Raw genomic sequence first — 20,120 nt, 5'->3', positions numbered from 1 at the left:
AGTCCACTCCTAGTCTCCCCGATTCGTGTTGCACCAGCGGCAGTGGTAATGGAACATGTCACATTCTGGCACTCCCAGCTCTGCGCTCTCGCCACAAGGCAATTAAAAAATTAAACGAACACGAAGAAACGATTGGAAGGGAAAAATGTAATTAAATCCTGAGTTTATATGACTGGCGCCTGTGGCCTTGACTGGTTTATGACAATCTGAATAATAGGGAGCGTCTCTCTTTCTGAAAAGAGCGAGTGAAAACAGGGATACGAGTTTTTTTTTTTTTTTTCTCACTTCCCACCCCATCTCGATTGTAATGAGGCCGATGCACAAGTTGTCATAGCAGAGTTCAAAAGAAGAATGTAATTACCGTGACATTCAATCTAATGGAGCAGCCTGAGTCAAAAGCGGAAAGGGGAGCGGCTGTGGCCTCACGTCACCCCCACTACTCTCTCTGCCATGCTCACACTCCACTATCTGATCAGAGAATAGCTCGGGCCCTGTCCTCAAGCTCTCACTCTGCAACACTCTCAGTTTAGCAGCTGCTTTATAGTAAAAAGGTCTTAAAGGGAAATGCCACTGATTTTTCCAAATTTCTGCCTAAATAAATGGTTAGGATGTAAATACAGTTGCAGTGTAGTTTAAAGTAAAATGCTCTGTTTTAGAGAAACTTACTGGGTCAGAATTATTCACAGTCATGGTGTTAGGAACCAGACGGCCGAATAGTTTAATGCCTCTAAAAGCTACTTCAACAAAAGTTATTTTATAAAATGGATATGTTGCCTGATGCCTGAGACACTGTTTTATGATAGGCTTGAGAAGGTTTTAGTCCAAAACGTACTTTTTAAACACATTCGTTGCAGAGATGCATTATATTCTGATTCAAAATATAACAGTATAAGCCTTATCTTCTAAAGTAAAATGTATTGATGTGCTCTTTATGATGGCAGGTCTGTTGTACTAAACAATGAACATTAATTGTTTTAAAGGTCAGTAACGTGGCAACAGTATAACATCAGGTCAATACATTTCATCGTATGCATGTTTTCTCCTGAACGTCACCCAATCCTCTGATAGCAAAGTCATTAAGGGGTCGAAATATGAATTTTGCTACATGCAAGCTCATACAAGCATGCAAGAATATATCACATGAGCCATAATTTATTAGAGTTATAATGTATCATGAAATAGCACACCCCATTCAGTGTAATTCTAAATAGCAGTAATACTTTTCATTTAGATGTGAAATTTTGGTGCCGTATGTTAAACAATATGCACACAAAATAACTGTAAGTGCTCCAGTGGTTAATCTCTGCCATTGCATAGAAACCTGTCAATGTAATGTACAGCCACTGCAGTATCACATGGCTGTTTAGCTCAACCATGCTGTGTTTTTTAATGAGGGTTTTTGGGAGCTCCTTGCAGTTAATTGCACAGATGATTGAGAAGCCATGCTGTAGATTTTGCTGATTGATTGTTATTTAAAACGGTGCAAAACCTGCAAAACAATGCGTTATTTATTGAGGATGAATGTGGCCGAGTCCCAAATGACTGTTTCTTAGCTATGTTTTGCACCATTGGGCTGCAGGATCCAGTATTTGAATTTCTGAGATTCAGCCCCCAGCACAAAAAATGGGGGTTGCTGGATTGGTGCTACAAAAGACTCACAGAGGTCATTTGGTGAACAAAAAGTACTTCTCACATCTTTTCATGCAACAGTGCTGTGTTATCATATGTGCATTGTTGTACAACAAAAAGTTTAAGAAATGACCAGAGTATACAGTGATGGGCGACTGAGTGTTCTCATCATTCAGCAGTCCATGGTCGCTTGGCAACAATACCGCACTCTAAAGAACTACATTTCTTGGCGGAATAATTGTTTATGTTGTTTATGTTGTTAATTAGAACAACAATTGGTTTCCAAAAAATTTAGTATTTTATCATATTTTATCACCCTTCCCATGATAAAATCGCAGTAATGCATGGCCTCTCATGGCTTATTGCTTTATTATTCTTTGCGCTCTGGCTATGTTGTTTGTGAGTTTTTTTTTAATTATTTCAAAAACTGAAGCTGCAGATTCTGTCAGCATGCTAGCAGGGACTCTCTCGCTTTCACTGCTGCTGAAACGTCTGAGCTGATCGAGGACAACAAAAGAACAAACAGGGTTTTCACTCACTATTTCTCATTTTCAGTACCATTAAAATTATTTTTAATTAGATTTTGGTGCTTTTTTTTTTGTAGCTTTGTTTAAACTCTGCTAATTTCAGTCAAAATGTTTGGCCTTGTTTCTCTTTCGAGTAATTTCTTTGTCCAAAAAATTTGGGGCATCCATAATAATTAGCCCTGTTTAACAGGATTTAGAACAATGCAGTATGTGAAGCGTTGAACAAAAATCCTTATATTCATGCTGTTCGATATTTTTGCCAAATTACCAACTCCTGGGTCAGTATCTGCCAGTGCTTAGTGGGACAGAAGCTGGTAACTGTAATGTAATGGCACTGGAGTATGACAAGACTGTGTTTAAATCATGTTGTGTGTTAATGAGGGTTTTTGGATGCTCACCAGAATGTAGACTTTGGTAATTGACTTTTCCATTTAGTCACATTTTTAATTTATTTAGTTTTTTTACTGATTAGTAAAAGTAGTCACCAAATAAAGCAAGGAGGAGCAATAAAACATGGAGGAGTAATGCAAACATGAAACTCTTTTACAGTGTAATATGTGGTATGGACATGCAATGCTGTTGTACCATCACATGACAGTAGAGTTCAGATCATACAGTGTGTTAAATAGGAGCAGACATGGTTCAAGCTCACTCTTATATGTAGTAATGAGAAATGTGCAATGTACAGATGGTTTTCTCATATACAGTACTTTTGTCATAGGACTAGCATTACTGGACAGCAGTTAGTCGTTTGTTGATTTCAGAATGAAATGGTTCCACAGAGCTGTGCTTCTGTTAGATGTCTAGTGAGGGAAGCGGTGGAGACAGACTTTGTGCATGTGGCGAAGCAGACCTCTAGAGGCAGCATGTGCTAGAGAGAAAGAGAGATGCACATTCATCATTATCCTGCCCCGTGTATATGAACTGAAAGGAGACCACTGAAAATAAGAATGACTTGTTACTCTAAGAAAACATACAGTATTTGCAGAATGTATGTTCTCTGTGCATGTTCAAATCCAGAGCATATGAAGTAGTACCCATTCAGTTATGGCAGCATGATATATGACTATGCAAAAGTTTGTAATCAATACTTGTTGTATTGATATTGGTGTTCAATGATAAAAACTTTTAGAAGTAATAAATAAACTTATAAAGATGGTAGCAATCTGATATCAGAATCAGGTCACTATCAGCAGAAAAGGCTGATACATGATCCAGTCATGTAACAAATCTATCCTGAAATAGCACTCACTCACACTGGCCTGTAGTCATCAGAGTTTCATAAGGTCAAATCTGATTGTAAAATGAGCACACACAGGTTTCATTTATCAATTTCATCTTTGGTTTATCTGTACGATCAAACTCATGTCTGGTAGGAGTGCATGTAAATTTAAGCTTAATATTATTTCAACCTAAAAAATTATTTGAATTGTGGTTAACTCACCAAAACCATTATCAATATTGATAATACCAGTAATAAGAATAAAATAGAAGATAACAGTAATGCTACTAATTTGCACGCATGGCTATTCAGTACAAAAGTGGATTTAGTTATTTTACATGCACATGCTGCAAATATTCAATGTTCCATTTAAAGACGTTACCCTGTGCTTTTGAAAACAATTGAAAACATCACATTCTGCTCAATACACAAAGTATAGCAACATAAAAGGAATGTTGCTGGCACCATGCCATTTGTTGCTTCATTGTTTAAAATGCTCAAAAAATGTACATACCAGAGTGCCAGAGTGCAAAGTATAACTGCAAAATAAAAGAGATTCATTGCCTTTGATGAGAAACTGTTCTCTGTTGTTAAATATGTTGGATTTTGGTGCTTGCTGCTACTTTTTTATTTTATTATTTATTTATGTTTTTAAGGGGGCCGAATCACCTGAGCCAGATTTTTTTTTTGTGCATCAGTGATTTTGATGGCTATTCAAGTAGAGTTTATAAAAAGACAAAACGATAAAAATGGACATTACTGCACAATGTCAATCCATGCTGAGCCTTATAAAGATTCTAAAACACTTTATTTGAAAAAGACTTATTTGTAAAAACATTATGGGACCAAACATTCATATAAATGTCCATCAGGCTCTGCTTCTTAATAAAGAGCAGTAGGAGAATTTTAAATATGCTTCATTATAATGCAAATTTCCATCTAGGCATTGCTGATTCATTGAGGGGGGATTTGAATTGCTAATTTTTTTTTTTACCTTCCTATTATCTTGAAATTTACTAACATCTGTTACCCTTGAGATCAATTTGACCCCAGCAATTTATACTTCCTGAAAATTTAAAAGTTCTTTATGTTGTTTATGTTCCCCCTCCCCCATGTCATGTGAGCTATCAGTGGTTCTCGCACTACTACAGGTGTTAGGTTCACTAAAGCAGAGGGTATCATGAAATCATGAAATTGCATGTTTTAGTGACCTCAGTCTCATCCCAAACCAAAATGTAAAAATGTTGTTTCTTATGTTTTGTTAGATTCTTATGTTCTGTACAACTTAAACAGCCTGGGGTTAAACTGACCCTAAAGAACACTGTTGCATACAAAATATGTACAGGACACTGAAAACATATAATCAAATCATCAATTTTATGTTTATGTAGTTATCTCCATTAAAACATGAAAAGTCATTAAATATGAAACAAAAAATCATTTTTTTAGAGACTTTAAACATAGAGTGGGGTCAAACCGACCCCAAAGATAGCAGGAAGGCTAACCGCTATTGAGTTTAGTTGAGTAATCGTGGCAGCCCTAGTTTAATCCCTTTACTCATGCCGTACATGCGGATGCAATGTGTGTGTTACGCTATGTGTCTCCTCTGTCCTCACACCAACTGAGCTGCTGTTTAAATACGTCCATCTGCTGGTGTGAGGGGGAGACTGTGTGTGGGTGCATGCTGATGTGAGATTCTGACCGTGTGTTCTCTGTGTGTGTGTGTGTGTGTGTGTGTGTGTGTGTGTGTGTGTGTGTGTGTGTGTCCCGTTGGCCAGCCTCAGAGAGTCGTGTGCTAACTTGTGCAGCGGTGTGGAGGATGCCCCCGGAATGGGAATCAGGCAGCCACGAATCCCCAGACGATTCATCAAACAGCCCACAGACCCTGGAGCTCCTCTGTCACCTTGACAACACAGCCCACGGCAACACGGCCTGGTACTGCACACGCTATCGATTTAACCCTACAGCTGCCTCCTCTCCTCTGCTCTCCTCTTCTCCTCTGCTAGTGCTGTATCTCTCCTATCCTCTCTTCTTCTCTACTGTGCCCTCTTCTCCTCTCCTCTTTTCTCCTTCTACTGCTCTGCTTCTCCTCTATTCTTCTCTTCTCTCCTCTCCTCACTTCTTCTCGTCTTCTTTGCTTCTACTGCTCTACCTCTCCTCTATTCTTCTCTTCTCACTTCTCCTTGTTTCAGCTACTTTCAGTTTTGCTGTTTGTGGCATCTCTCTCTCTCTCTCTCTCTCTCTCTCTCTCTCTCTCTCTCTCTCTCTCTCTCTCTCTCTTTTTCTTTTTCTCTCTCTCTCTCTCTCTTTCTCTCTCTCTCTCTCTCTCTCTCTCTCTGTCTCTCTCTCTCTCTCTCTCTCTCTCTCTCACTCTCTCTCTCTCTTTCTCTCTCTCTCTCTCTTTCTCTCTCTCTCTCTCTCTCTGTGTCTATCTCTATATCTCTCTTTCTCTCTCTCTCTCTCTCTCTGTCTGTCTGTCTGTCTGTCTGTCTGTCTGTCTTACTGTTACCATCTCATTCTCTTTCTCCATTAAACTTTTTTTTTTTTTCTGCATTTTCCATATTCTGGTTCTGGTGTGAGTGTATTTGTTCTTTGGTATTCCCACCATTCCATTTCTCTTTATCTGTCATCCCTTTTTCCGTTTTATATACACTGAGCTAAAGAATAGTTGAATGGGCTTCTGTCATTGTTTCAGGAGCCGATTGCCTGACCCACATATTTCAGGGCTTAGCTCGTGCGCCTGCCTTTGTTTTAGCACCCTGCATTATATCATATGCCATAATTCACAAGAAAAGAATAAAAGCTCACTCTCTTAGTTTTTTTTTTTTTTTTTTTAAGTATTTGCTGAATGACAGTCTCCTACCATCTCCCACTGGAGAGTACGATTTGATGGAGCTTGCACACTCTAATAGAATTTCCATTATCCCTCATAATAAAAGAGGCCCTATGTTTCAAAGCTCTGGTTTCAGTCAAAAAACAATGAATTTAAATCTCCTCTGCTCCATTGTCCTGCCAGTTGAAGAGCTTGTGTGGAGATGGGCATATTTTAGTACTGGTCTGTTGCCATGCTTTCAGGTTGAAAGTTCAGGAAGGAACTCCCTCTTTCAGTAACTGTGTTTTACGCACCAAACTGCTGCAGTCATCATTTTGAAGGATACACAAACTTGGCTTCACAGCTGTTTTACCAACACAGGGACACTTCAGCTGTTCAAAAGTTAGAATCATTTGTTATATTAATACGTTGTTATTATATATACACATTTTATTTGTTTATACTAACAAAAGTTTCTATTGTAAATATATAAATATAATTTACTAGAAGTAATTTTTTGCAATCTGTAATAGCAAACCCCTGAACAGTACTGTATGTATTCACAGGATGTCTGATTTGTTTGGGTGATAATTACTTATTTATGACAGCTGCAGGGTTTTCGCACACTGTGTCAACCCCGTACCTCTAAATAATATTAATATAATAATGTAACACAACAGTATATTGACACTCATTTCGCCTTTATGACCTAGGAGTACTAATTTAGTGCTAATCGAGTGTGGCTAAAAAAACAAATCATTCATTTATATAGAAATTCTAGTTTGAAAGATTGCAGTGCTGTATTAAGAGGTTTTACCTGGGAAAATGTAACCTTATAAAACAGCCTGTAGCTGACTTGGCCCAGTCAAATACAAACGAACGCCCATATAATGTGCAGATGCCAACACAACTGCAACTAACTGGCAGTCTGTCACAATATGTTTCAGCATTTAAAAAGCCTGAAGAAGTTGATTTGCTGGCCTTCTTGACGAAAAACAGGCCTCTGACCGCATGAATAGAACATCTTAAGTTTTTATCTTAAATACTTATGAGTTATTTAACGCTATAAATTTAATTTTGAATGTAAAAAAAAAAAGTGCTGAAGCTCAATTTACAATCATGGATTTTTCACTTTCCACCTAATGCAGCTCACTTAAGGTAAACACTTAAGTGATATTTTATGCAATTGACCACTGGACCTTAATTTATAAGCCTTTTTGACCTTCATACACTATAAGCAACTTTCTGGGTAGCTATTTGTATGATCTGCTGCAGATGCTTTGCAGGTGACTAGTTATATCCGACTACATATCTGTATGTGATTTTAAAGCTCAGGTTGAGGACTGTCTGAAAGGGATGTTTATTACCCTTTTCCTATTGGTCAGACGTTGTGTTTTCTTGCTAATTGGGAACATCCTGCTTTGTGAAGCGCACTCTGCTTCTGTTTAGAGATGCCAGTGATCCGATACCAGGTATCAGGCTGGGCCAGTATTAGCAGAAAATGCTGGATGGGATAAGGGAAGGGAGAAGCACAGTATATCCAGTCCAAACCTAACATGAAATAACATAGTCACACTATGTGATGATTTTAACTTGTAGTCCTTTCTGTGGGGTTAGTAGATTGTTTTGGATAGTTTGAGAGTGATGGCCTACTTCTAGATTCCCAGTTTATGTGAAAAGCTGCGATTGAAAACAGCTCATTATAATATCGATATCAGGAGATTTCTATCAGAGTTTGCATATTGATATGGGTATCAGGAAAGAAAAGGGAAATTGTACACTCTGTTGTTCTGATATTAAGCTTAATCCAACCCTATTGTGAATCAGTCAGTTTTTTTATTAATGGTTTTGCCTGATTTTGTAGCATTTGTAAAACGTCTGCAGAGGACAATCCATATATCCTTACCTGCACACCACTGACCTTCCTGATGATACTGTTGCATGTTTTTAATCATGGACATTGTTTCTCATGCCTTCCCTTTTTACGTATATCATACTTAGACTAATGGTCAAACCTTATTTTCTGCTTTTATTGTTTGCAATCTGGTGTCTACCAGAGGATGATGGGTTCCCCTTTTGAGTCTTGGTTCCTCTCAAGGTTTCTTCTTGTTGCTCTAAAGCAGTTTTTCCCTGCTGTTGTCACCTGTGGCTTGCTCACTGGGGGCTCAAAGCCATTTTTTTCTGTAAAGCTGACAATGCCTATTGTAAAAAGCACCATATAAATAAACTTTGACTTGACTTGAGATAGATGGTAAACATCACAGACCGGTGGTGACTGTCAGAGTAAGGCATGGCCGCTCTGTATTTGTGTGAGTAGATGTGATCAACATAGAGGACATCTCAAGCATAATCATCTCCTTTCTTGGTTTGAGAGTGAAATCAAATGATGAAGAACATCCTTACGTGGCAGAGATGTCCATTTCCCTGATGATCTCTCTCAAAAAATCAAGCTGCAGTATAGAGGGACTGACTGATTTTATTGGTGAGTGTGGCTATTATCAGTTATTGGCAATGTGTTCTCTCATCTGAATTAGGGCTCTTTCTGTGTGTGTGTGTGTGTGTGTGTGTGTGTGTGTGTGTGTGTGTGTGTGTGTGGTGTGGTGGGGGGGGGGGCATACACTCTCCTCTTGGCAGAGATTGCAGGGCCAGAGTGTTGGAGCCCTGGGGTGGAGATTGATGGTGCTGGTGTCGGCCCCCCTCTTACCTCAAGAGCTGTGAAAATCTCAAGGGCAGGAGTTGTGTGTGCGTGTATGATTGTGTGGATAAGCTTGTTTGTATGTACGCTCACACTTTAGCGCCATTATAAAGGCTCTGTGTGTGTGTATGTGTAAAAGTCTGTGTTTGATGAGGGTTTCGTACTGTGACTGCCCGCTTGATATTGGCTTTTTTAAAGATGGATGGCCTTGCTTGCCTGCCCATCTTCTTGGTCTCTCTCAGGCAGTAGCACTCGATCTCGGTCTGCCTGAGCATGCAGGCACATCCTTTTCCACGGCTGGAAGACTGTGGCGCTCTGCCCGCAGACCCTTAAAGAACCTTGGTAATAATGCAGGGATGTCTACAGTGTTTCTGTCTGAATCTTATGTTAAATTCAGACAATTGCTGTAGATGAATGCTACATATATCATACTGTGGAATAAATTATTACATATTACTGTGCTACAGGAATATTATAGGAGGTGGAAATATATATTATTGTAACACTATTTTAGAGCACTGTAGAAGTGTTCTACTTTCTTACAAGGCTCAGAAATGAAATAACATGCTAGTCATAGCAGACGTCTGTTAGCTGACGTGACCGATTTGGTGGTTGGCAGTTTCTTCTGAGCATGTTAGGCCGTCCAATGATGTTGTGTGAGCGGCAGTTCAAAAATAACTTCACAGGTCTCAAAGGAAGCCTGTGCTATCCTTCGCCCTCCAAGCGCTGATGATATTGTGTGAAAGAAAAGAGATTCCAAAATTACTTTCAAGTGGTGTTGAGGTACCTTATTAGTATAGCAACAAAAATGTTTTTGCTCATCATTCATTTTTAATTGAGTCATATTTGACACCCCATGCAGAGCTTTGCATTGCAATGAGTTTAAAATTGGAAAAAAAAGTTTAAAATTGTTGAATTTTGTCCTGCTCCTGTGACTGTGGGCTACTTCTTGTCATGCTTTTGCTATAGAATATTAAAAAAAAACGTTATGTATATCAGGGTTTCTTGAATCATAAAGTAATCCATTAAAAAGATGCACTTGAGGTGTTTGTTTGTGTTCTTTTTTTGGGTGGTTTGTTATCTTGAGTGATAAGATGGACAAATCTTTTCATTATGCAGGGTGTGCAATGCAGGTTTACTGCGATAGCGTAAATGTAACTGTATGATAGCAAACAGTCCTGGCTATCTGAATAATATATACCTTGACATAATGAGGTTTATGTTGAGAAATCATTTAGCCAGCTTAGTTTACCCTGGTTCCAGACAGAACCCTATTCGTATTACATCTGTTCAGCAGTGGGTCATCTGTAATAAATATTTTGCAGGCCTCCTCAGTGATGAACTAACATCTGGACAGCAGTAAAATTAAAGCAGGGCGAGAGAGTTTCAAATGGGTTGCATGTTCTACAAACTCAGATGTTTGTGTCACTCGAGTCATATGATGATGGAAAATTTAGAGTTGATTACATTGTGAATGTATAGTAATGCAGTCCTTTAATCAGCCTGAGGGATCTGGCTTTTCTGATTGACTTTGTTTTATTTCATCTCCTGCTAGTGCACCCTCTCCAAGTGCAGAGAGGATGGAAACAAAGTTTCATCACTCAGACCAAGTAAATGGTTGAGAGAGACTTCCAAAGCATTCATATATTTTACTATTTGGTAACTGTATGATATGGACACGTGCTAGGAGACTAAATATAGCGAGAAGTGGAGGATATCTATTTTTTAGGGGTGAGCAAATGATGCAACAACTTTGAACAAGTGTGTGAAAACAGTGCGCTTTTTTCTGGAGATTGCATTTAAAATATATTCACAGGAAGTGCTTGCACACGGATTAAAGAACTGAAAACTTGCTTAAAGTAATGCTGGATAGCAGCGATTACTAGGCAGGATCAGAGGGACAAGAAAGTAAGGCGTGGCCCAGGGGTCAGTCATGGATAATCCTAATGCGAGTCCAGTCAGAAACATTGGATTTACAATGATACACATGAACGCCACCACAGTGTCATTTTTACTAGTTGGAAACTCAGATTTTTCAATGATTCTTAGAGTTTTTGAGTCGGGGGTGCGTCAACAAAAAAGCAATGATAGCTGCTGTGTTTCAATTAGTTATCAGGCGCAACCCTTAACACTGCAGACTAAAGCCATATACAAATGTAAATACAGCACGTTATGTGATGTATCTAACTGCATTAATCATTGCTCTTCTTTAAGCATCCTCTGCTTTTCACTTTTTCGCAGTAACACAAAACACACAGACTCTCATTAATGACAGAAAAACAAAAGTAAACTAAAAACATTATTTCCAACCAAAGCCACTTTAACACAAATCAGGTCATACCTACAACCTCTGAAGTCATACGTACTTCCTAGGAGGACTTAAAGGTAGCATAATCTCATTTGATTGAAGAGTTTAGTTTGTAGGACTTGGCCACAAGTAAACAAGATATCCTTCTGTGCTTATTGAAATTTTATTTATGCTGTAGCATCTCTTTAGTTGCCTGTCCCTACACGTCATGCAAAAACATTGTGTTATTGGTTGTTTTGCATGTCAGTCAAATTCTTGGCCACATTGAGCTATGTAACATCGCCACATGCTAGTGGAGCCATATTTTTAGCAAACACATCTATTCGAAGCATCTGTGAGGTGAACAGACAAAATAAAAGAACAGCACATGAGAATAAGCATGTTGTCGCGACCATTGGCCCTTTTTTATTTTAAGGGCATGTTATTCTTGTGCCTCAGAAGGAGCATTTTCAGCTGAGGCTTGTCTCATTTTTAAAGGTAATGCACACCTCTTAATCAATGGCCATTGAGCGCTTTGTGACCAATCAGACATTTACAGGGGGGGCAAGAGGAATTTTGGGGCTCTAGATTGTGACTGTGGTGTGAGACAGTGTAATCACAGTGCGATTTGCACTCCGAGGGGCTGCGCCAGATCAATGGGGACCCAAAAAGGAGAGAAGGCAAACTGCGTTATATAGGTCAGTCAATACTTGGAGTAATGATGGAATAATCTCTATGGGGGACGGTGGCCAGTCGATCCTCAAACACCTCTTATATTGTGTGCATTTACTCTGCATGGGCAGTTTGGATGCCTCCCTCCTCCCTCTAAACCCTCCTCTATGAAGAGAAAGCGTAACAGATGAACCTTGAATAACCTTAACTTAGTCTATTGTTTTCCAATGAGGCATTTGTTCTTGTGTATATGTAGGAATTACACTACTTTGTTAATGTTGGATGTCCAAGCATGATTACTAAATGTGGTGATTTTAGCAGATCTGTGTTTTCATTCAGATTTTGGTGCACAGCTTAGTAGCCAGAGATAAATTGGCCTTTTATTTCAGGGCACTGAAGTACATGTACCATATTTTAATTCTTTTTAGAAGATAAAGCTTTGCGCCTTGTATGTATCTCATCTACATGCAAAGTGGAATAGACGTGTTTCATAAACTATGTTAAAACCGTACTTTGAATATAAGGAGGGCTTTTTCAAGGATGCAAACCCTCTGTTCTTCAAGGTCAGATGTACGACAGTTTCACTATAATCCTACCACCCTTAAGTTAACTTATGGGTCTGACATAATAAGACCAAGAGCAGCCATAAAAAGAGACTTCCTTCCTTAAGAATTAATTGATACAATTGGGAGGCCTTTAAATCTCCAAGTGAGGAATAAATTGAGTTGAAATCGGAGTATTTTTTTTCCCTCCCTGAAATAATAAAAAAAAAGAATGGAAAGCGGTTGAACGTGCCCCCTCCGTCCTGAAGGCAGGGACAACAGCGGTGCTCCTCACACTCCAGGCCAATGACTCTCGACACCTTGGGAGGGCAGTAAAAACTGTCCTCCCTTCACTACGTCATTTATATCCTCCATAAACCTGTTTTTTTTTCTTCAGCTCGGCGATATCCCTCCTCATAAAAGAAAGATGCAAATTACAGAGTTGGGTGGAATCCCAAGTAGGACTTTTTTCCCTGTTGCCTCATTCCTCTGTAGAGCTCTCTAGTTTGTGTCTACATAGTGCTCTTGAAGGCTCAGGCAGATAAACTAACAAGTTGGAAGATATTGGCAATAAACCAGTAATGACATGCTGTTCTAGCCAGTTGCAGCAATTTTTTGTAGGGATTTGTTTACTGAAAAATAAGATAAATTAGGGCTTTCACAATTAACAGACTTAAACCTGGAAAACATTGAATCTCTAGAGTGAGTTAACACTGAGTAGTTTGCACTTATATGATAATGATGCATATTGTAAGTTCTCTTGCTAGTCTAGATTACAGTGCCAGATGAACACACCCATTTATATGCATTTTTCTGTGCACATTTATTTATTTATTTTTAATGAAAATAAATTAAAGAGGCTTTTTAAAAAGGAATTCTACATAAATGGTTAAGATATAAACAGACACACGGATGTGTAGGTTTAGATAGTAAATAAAACTGTTGTATTTGAGTCGTAGACATCATAACTCCTGTTTCCTATCACCACAATTTCAGTGAAAGTCTGACTTGGTAAGTTACCAAGTTAACAATTTCACATCAATCCAATTTGAATGATTTTGGTTATATCTCAGCAAAAGAAGTACGCAGAAAATTAGAAGAATTTCCCTTTAAAGACCTCACAGATTAACCTTGCCTTGTAAAGCTTTTTGGAATCTTTGAAAGGCTATTCATGGTTTGCTATTTTTCAGTTTTTGGCCTTTTTAAAAAAAGTAATTGCAAAAATAACTTGTAGACTACTTGACTTTGTTAATATAATCAGCAGTCCTAGTTCAGAAGATGGCAGAGATCATTGGGGGAAAGGATGGTTGTGACTGTGCAGGAATGTGGATGAGCGCTCCCTCTTTTCTTTCCTGCAGTGTGCTGTGGGAGCCCATGGGCGATGGCAAGCGCGTGATTTCTCTGGCTGATAGCCACGTCGTGCTCTGGGACCTTCAGGAGAGCTCCACCAAGGCCACGGTGAGATAGCACACCTTTCATTATTTGATAACTGCTGTATCTTGCACTGCTCTCTCAGACTGCACTCCGCGCCAACAGTGCTAGAGCTGTCAAACAAACTGCATGTATGAACGACTGAAATCACCACTAAACCATTCTGTTCACTGTATTTATGAACAGATTTCAGTAAAAAGTGTGTTTTCTAATGCTATGTTGCACAAAATGGGTAGACTAGGAAAATAAGCAAAGACTTGGGTCATTCCTGCATGTTCAGGAATTATGCAGAGGGTGATTAGTCACAATACAATGACTCACAGAAAGCAAAGCAAATATGTGTTCGTCTTTGTCAGTCATGTGACATTTTTCTTTCAGTGGCCATAGCAGTGGCCCTTGTTAGTAGGAGTGGCAGTGGTGGAGAATTAAGAGAGCAGAAATCATTTCGAGAAGATTTGAAATCTGTCTTATTCAGAAAATGAAAACAGGTTTCAGATCTACTGTAAATGATTTCTGCTCTGTTTTTAGTCTCCACCATCGCCACTCCCACTGAAGGCGGTCATTACTATGGCCACTGCAAGAAAAACGATATGTGACTGAAACAGACGAATACATATTTGATTGGTTTTCTGTGAGTCATTGCGTTGTGACCAATCAACATCCAGCATCCAGCATCGCCACATGAATATCTTTTAGTATGTGTTTGTAATACAGAAAAGAAAGTTTTTTGGTGTGAACATAGGCAATTGATTATTTTTTCACACCTCTCCTGCAGGGTTTCTCAAGTCAGGCTAAGTCCACTCATGCCCCTGTTGTTGCCAGGCTTGGAAAACACTGTCACAGAGCATCAGTCTTTTTAGAGACTACATAACAAATTCAACAATAGTAGCTTCATAGCTTCAGCACAAAAAACTGAAGAAGTGAACTTCAAACACAAAACGTGCCTTGGCTAGTTAACTATATCTGGGCTAAAGCGAAACATGTTAATCTGATTTTTCACAGAATTATCACTTTAATATCTTTGATTTTTGTTGCATTGGGCCTTGTTAAGCCAAGCTTGGATTTACCTACCATGCCAGAAAGACTCTTGGTGGAGTTTTCCTTTAAAACTGCTGCTCCAAACAAATATTAATACAATTTATGGTTAATAAACACTATGTTGTGAACATGATGAATTAAGGATGCTGTGTCGAGACCCCTATTGCTGGAGCTAGAGAAGACCACAAAAGCCCCAATTACAGTGCTGTGCCTTTATTTGGATTATCTTTCTTCCACAACCCACTGCCTGTGCAATTAAAGTGTCCATGGTGTTGAAAGTCTGGATGAAATGTGAGTTTAGGTTGGTCACTTAATGTCCCATTAGTGAGGAGCTGCTGTGTTGAGGGTATTCATTAATAATGTGCTGCAGTCATTACTAATTAATGCCTCGCAGACTGAGGTTTGCAGGCTGGACGTGTCGCGTCCCTTTTAGGACATCACCCTGACTTGACATTTGGGAGCCAATGTGTGCAAATGCGAAAAACGTCAGCTCTGTTCAGACTACTACCACCTCTCTCTCTCTCCCCTCATACACTTTCACTCTCGCACACCCTGGGTAGAGGTTGCTGGAGAGGTCCACGGTCACTGCCACGCAGGGCCTCACTATGCGGTCATGCTAATGTCAGCTTTGCATGCAGAGCGAGAGGGGGGTTATCGAGTGGCAAGGCCTGCTGAGGGCACTGTGCCCATTAAAAATAAAAAGGAGAGAGAGGGAGAGAGAGCATGCTCAGTCAGATTCCACCAGAGCTGATGAGAGTGCTAATCTCCCTCACGCAAGCCCCCCTACTTTCCCCTACACACACACACACACACACACGCCAGCTCTCCTCCTCCAGTCTATCCCCCATCCTTCTTTTCCTCTGAATGGCTCAGGTTGATGTGTTCATCACGGCCATGTCCCAGCCTCCGCTTGCGATTGTAAGCTTTAGCTCAAATCTCCCTGAATTCTGCCACACTGCAGAGCCGAGAATTCAGCTCACGACTTCCAGCGTCCCAAACAACACCCACACAGGCCCAGCTAAAGCTCAGCCATCTTTGCAAAATAGCACACCGTGATAAATGGCAGCATTCTTCTGCCTTGTTTTGCAAGCTCTTCCCGAAGCCTAATAGACCTCTGAAGTCGTGTCATCATTCCATAGTAGGCGTCATTCCCATATTAGGAGCTCTTGGAGTAAGTTTGCTCTACAAGAAAAATAAATGACTTTTTTGAAATTGCTATTAATAAGCCTTTGGTAAACAAAAAACGAAGACTAAATTTGAATGTTAAAGCTTTAAGGCATTAAAGCTAATAGTGCTGAGTCAAAATCATAAGACTGGACACTTCACCAAAGTACTACACACAAGCCATCAAGCTTTGCCAAATGTGGTTGTTGCTTTGTCAATAATAGTTTACAGTGTTGAGTAGCTGATGTTGACATTTAACCATAGACTCACCTTTATCCAACGTTATTCCAGTGTATAGAATAGAAGTGTTAGCTTGCTTGCAGCATCTATGTGGCACTGTTCATATTTTGACTGATAGACAACCTTTTAATTCAGCTGCTTAGATCTGGAGCTTCTTATATGGCCATGACAGCATCTACAAAACTGTGCACTTATGGCTGTGGTTAGTGGTGTCAAAATACATTGCTGCATCTAGACATGCAGCAATACTAATGAAAAAAATAATATTGCAACATGTAAAACACAATATTACCATGGACACATACATTCACTGGAATTTAGTCAAATAAGGGGCAGTTTTAGCTAAAATCTTCTGAGATATGCCAAGCAGCTCTGGTTCCACTACACTATCACATTATGATCCCATGCTTTGTCTGATGTTTGTACCCCTTAAGTGTGTTATTGGTCCGAATGTCACAGTACAGCCTGCAACACTATCCTTTTTATTCAGCAATATATGGAGTACCAGGGGTCTACCACCTGACCTGAAAAAGTCCAAAGGCATGTTACCCTTTAGAGCGATCGAAAATAAATAAATAAATGATTCTAGACATTAATGAAAACTGTGCTGTGCTTGTCATTAAAGAAAGTAGCAGCAGAGCAGTGTTTTCCCCCAAAACACATCATCATTAACATATTGTTGTTGTTAACATGCATTATAATTTACACTTAATGTTTTTTTTTCCATAACAAAATATTGTTATGTAAAATGTAATAAAAGGTTAGGTAATTATCATAATATTCCATTTTTGTATAAACTCCTGCCCATATACACCACAATGCATTGTTCTGAATGTGGCAATTGAACTGCATCAAATAGAATGCTATAATCGGTTATCATTGACTATTGATACAAGCCAATAAAGTATATGCTTGTTTTGGATTCTCAAGCTATTTTCAAACTTAAAAATGTAAGAAAATCTTGTATATTATTGTTATTTATAGTATTCCACTGCTGTGTAATTACTTACGCCAGTCACATTTTTGTATTTTAGTGAATATTCAACGACATTTCTAAGTCACACCGAATAAATCTCAAATCAAATTGAATCATGGTGAAATTGTAAAATTCTTGATGCTTTGAAAAGTTTCCAAAATATTGATAATCAAATTGAATTGCGAGGTCAGAGATTTACAGCCCTACTAATGGTATGAGTGCTAATGGACAGTGCTGATGGCTTTGAGGGTGCCATTGCAGCTGAGGCTGGGGTTTGGGTTGTTCTCCATTTCTGACTGGACGCAAGCACTGGAGTAATGAGACTGTACGCCGTGCGAGCAGCGTGGCCCGGATCGATCCGCTCCAGCACGCCTTTGTGCTCTGGCTCACCTCCAACAAGCCCTGAAAAAAACGAGAGAAGGAAAGACGGAGAAAAATCAAGCTCCCCTATCGGCTCTTCCAGCGGTGGCTGAGCCCCGAGCTCGCTGAACAAAGCAGTAGAGGACAACTCCCACAGACGCTCAGTGCACTGGCCTTTGTTTATTAGATAAGGTGCTGTTGGTTTTGTGCAATGTGCTTTGCGCCTTTACTGTAGAAGTTTTCAAGATTGAGTCCAAGCTCTGTATTAAAAACCAAGCCAGATTTGTTTAAGTGAACTCTGTGGATGTCTGTTTGCTCTGCAGTATCAATGCTGAGAGTCACTTAGGCTTTTTAATTTAATGTCTGTTGTGTTTTATGCTGATGCTACTGCTAAAGTTGCAGCATGAATTACATTACTAAATTGGATCAAAACCTCATATCTCCAGAATAGTAACTTTACAGGAGAAGGAAAAAAACATACTTTACTTTTAATGAAAGTCAATGGACCCAGACATTTTTCCTCATCATTTTGGACCGTTTCTTTTGCTCTGCTCATCATGATATTTACACACAATATAAAGGGCAACGGGCACATTGAAATTATGTATAAAACTGAAAAATGACGAAGATGGAGATTTTGTTCTTTTGTTGGACTGTGAGTTTAGTAATTCATCCAGATACCCACAGAAACTCATCTAGACAATATTAGTCTTGTTGAGATGCTCATAGCACACAATAAACACTATTTGTTGGAGAGCTCATTTGCGTATTGCAGTCTGTCTGTGATGTCGGTATCAATGTGACATCAGTATTGTGCCTGTATACTAATGTGTACAGACCTAACATGATACAGTGTGGTAACCACACCGATATTCCATCACTGCCATAAAATGGAATTATATCTACTTAAAACATTTCATTACATTTGGAGGAAGACCTACAGTTTGTTTTACTGAGCGGTGGACTTTCTGTGGACTGAGCAGATAGAAAATTGCTTCTCAGTGCTCACAAGCTCAAAAATGACAATTATCTGCAAGTTGCATTCCCTGCTGCCTGGCATGGAGTAACATGATGCAAATAGTGTTTGAAAAGATATTCTCTGTCTCTCCCTGTTCTTCTTTCTCGCTCTCTCTCTTTCGCGCTCACGCTTTTCTTTCCTTCCTCTTTCACTGTATCTCACTCTTTCTGTCTTTCTCTCGCTTGCTCGCTCACTCTCTTGCTTGCTTGCTTTCTCCTCTCTCTGTATCTCTTCTCTCTCTGCATCTCTTCTCCTCTCCTTTCTCTCTGTTTCTCTTTTTCTCTCTTTCTCTCTTCCTTGTGTAGACTATTCATTCTCTTTATCTCTTCTCTCTCTCTCTCTCTCTCTCTCTCTCTCTCTCTCTCTCTCTCTCTCTCTCTCTCAATTTAATTCAATTCAATAAGCTTTACTGGCATGAGCCTATTCAGTTACAGTATAAGCATTATCAAGAAGCAACACTGTCTCTCTTTCCATCTCTCTCTTTCTCTCTCTTCGTCTCTCTCTCTGTGTCTCTATTTCTGTCTCTCTCTCCATCTCTCTGTCTGTCCTGTGTTCACTGTGGCACCAGTAATGACAGTCTCACCTATAGAACCTTCTAAAAGAGCCACCAAGGGCACTCTAGAGTCACAGCAGCCAATGCCACTGAGTTTCCAATGAAAATGTGAAAAGTACAGCCCACCTCTCACAGGGGACTCCTGTCTCTTTGGCTCATGTGAATACATGTGGTTGAAGCGGTGGGTCTGTGTTCACTGAGGCACACTATCCACTGTGTAACCGTCCCTGACTGGACATGTGCATGTTACGGGTGCTCATTGACTGCTCAGCCATTGATTAAGGTGTGTGTGTGTGTGTGTGTGTGTGTGTGTGTGTGTGTGTGTGTGTGTGTGTGTGTGTGTATCGATTTCCCTCTCCAGATTTCTAGCAGTGCCACCCTGGAAGGCAAAGGGCAGCTGAAGTTCACCTCAGGCAAATGGAGCCCTCACCACAACTGCACCCAGCTGGCTACAGCCAACGACATGGCAATCCGCGGCTGGGATCTCCGCAGCATGAGGTGAGCTCAGGGGTCAGATTACACGGGCATGATGACAAAACTGATGAGAAAATATTTACATATAGTTTCCAAATCACTGCCAGGGGTGTGTGTGTGATACACAAATCAATATTTTTGTGACCAGGTGAGTAAATGCTAGGAAAAAAAAAAACAAATACAGGGCGCTGTGTTTACTCCACTATGAGGGGGGAAAAAATTAAGATTTCTATTAGCGTAATATGTGTACAGTAAAGATACTTGAAGGGTACTTGATTATATTAAGACATTTCCATGAAACAAGTTGAAATGAACAAAATGCACTGACAAAACAGTATTGCCACATAAGACATAGTGGGCTGATATGCCATCAACTACTTATTTCTATGCTGTTAATGCAGTTGTTATACACTACTTGTTGTTTTGATAGCAGACTTTCTACAACAGGTCTCTGTAAAACTACTACATGCAAAGTAAAGA

At 39.6% G+C, this 20,120-nt stretch overlaps 1 protein-coding gene across 1 annotated transcript in view; it reads left to right on the top strand.

Moving 5' to 3' along the window:
- eipr1 (EARP complex and GARP complex interacting protein 1) overlaps positions 1-20,120 on the top strand; it is a 51,310-nt gene that overhangs the window by 10,353 nt on the left and 20,837 nt on the right. The window contains exons 4-6 of the mRNA XM_017690794.2: positions 5,157-5,313; positions 13,745-13,844; positions 19,528-19,664. Of these exons, the coding sequence (XP_017546283.1) occupies positions 5,157-5,313; positions 13,745-13,844; positions 19,528-19,664 (394 nt within the window). The remainder of the gene's footprint in view (positions 1-5,156; positions 5,314-13,744; positions 13,845-19,527; positions 19,665-20,120) is intronic.

This window comes from Pygocentrus nattereri, chromosome 10 (genome assembly GCF_015220715.1).
Source record: "Pygocentrus nattereri isolate fPygNat1 chromosome 10, fPygNat1.pri, whole genome shotgun sequence".
In the NCBI taxonomy this organism is placed as follows: domain Eukaryota; kingdom Metazoa; phylum Chordata; class Actinopteri; order Characiformes; family Serrasalmidae; genus Pygocentrus; species Pygocentrus nattereri.
This window is presented reverse-complemented; position numbering and strand designations above follow the sequence as displayed.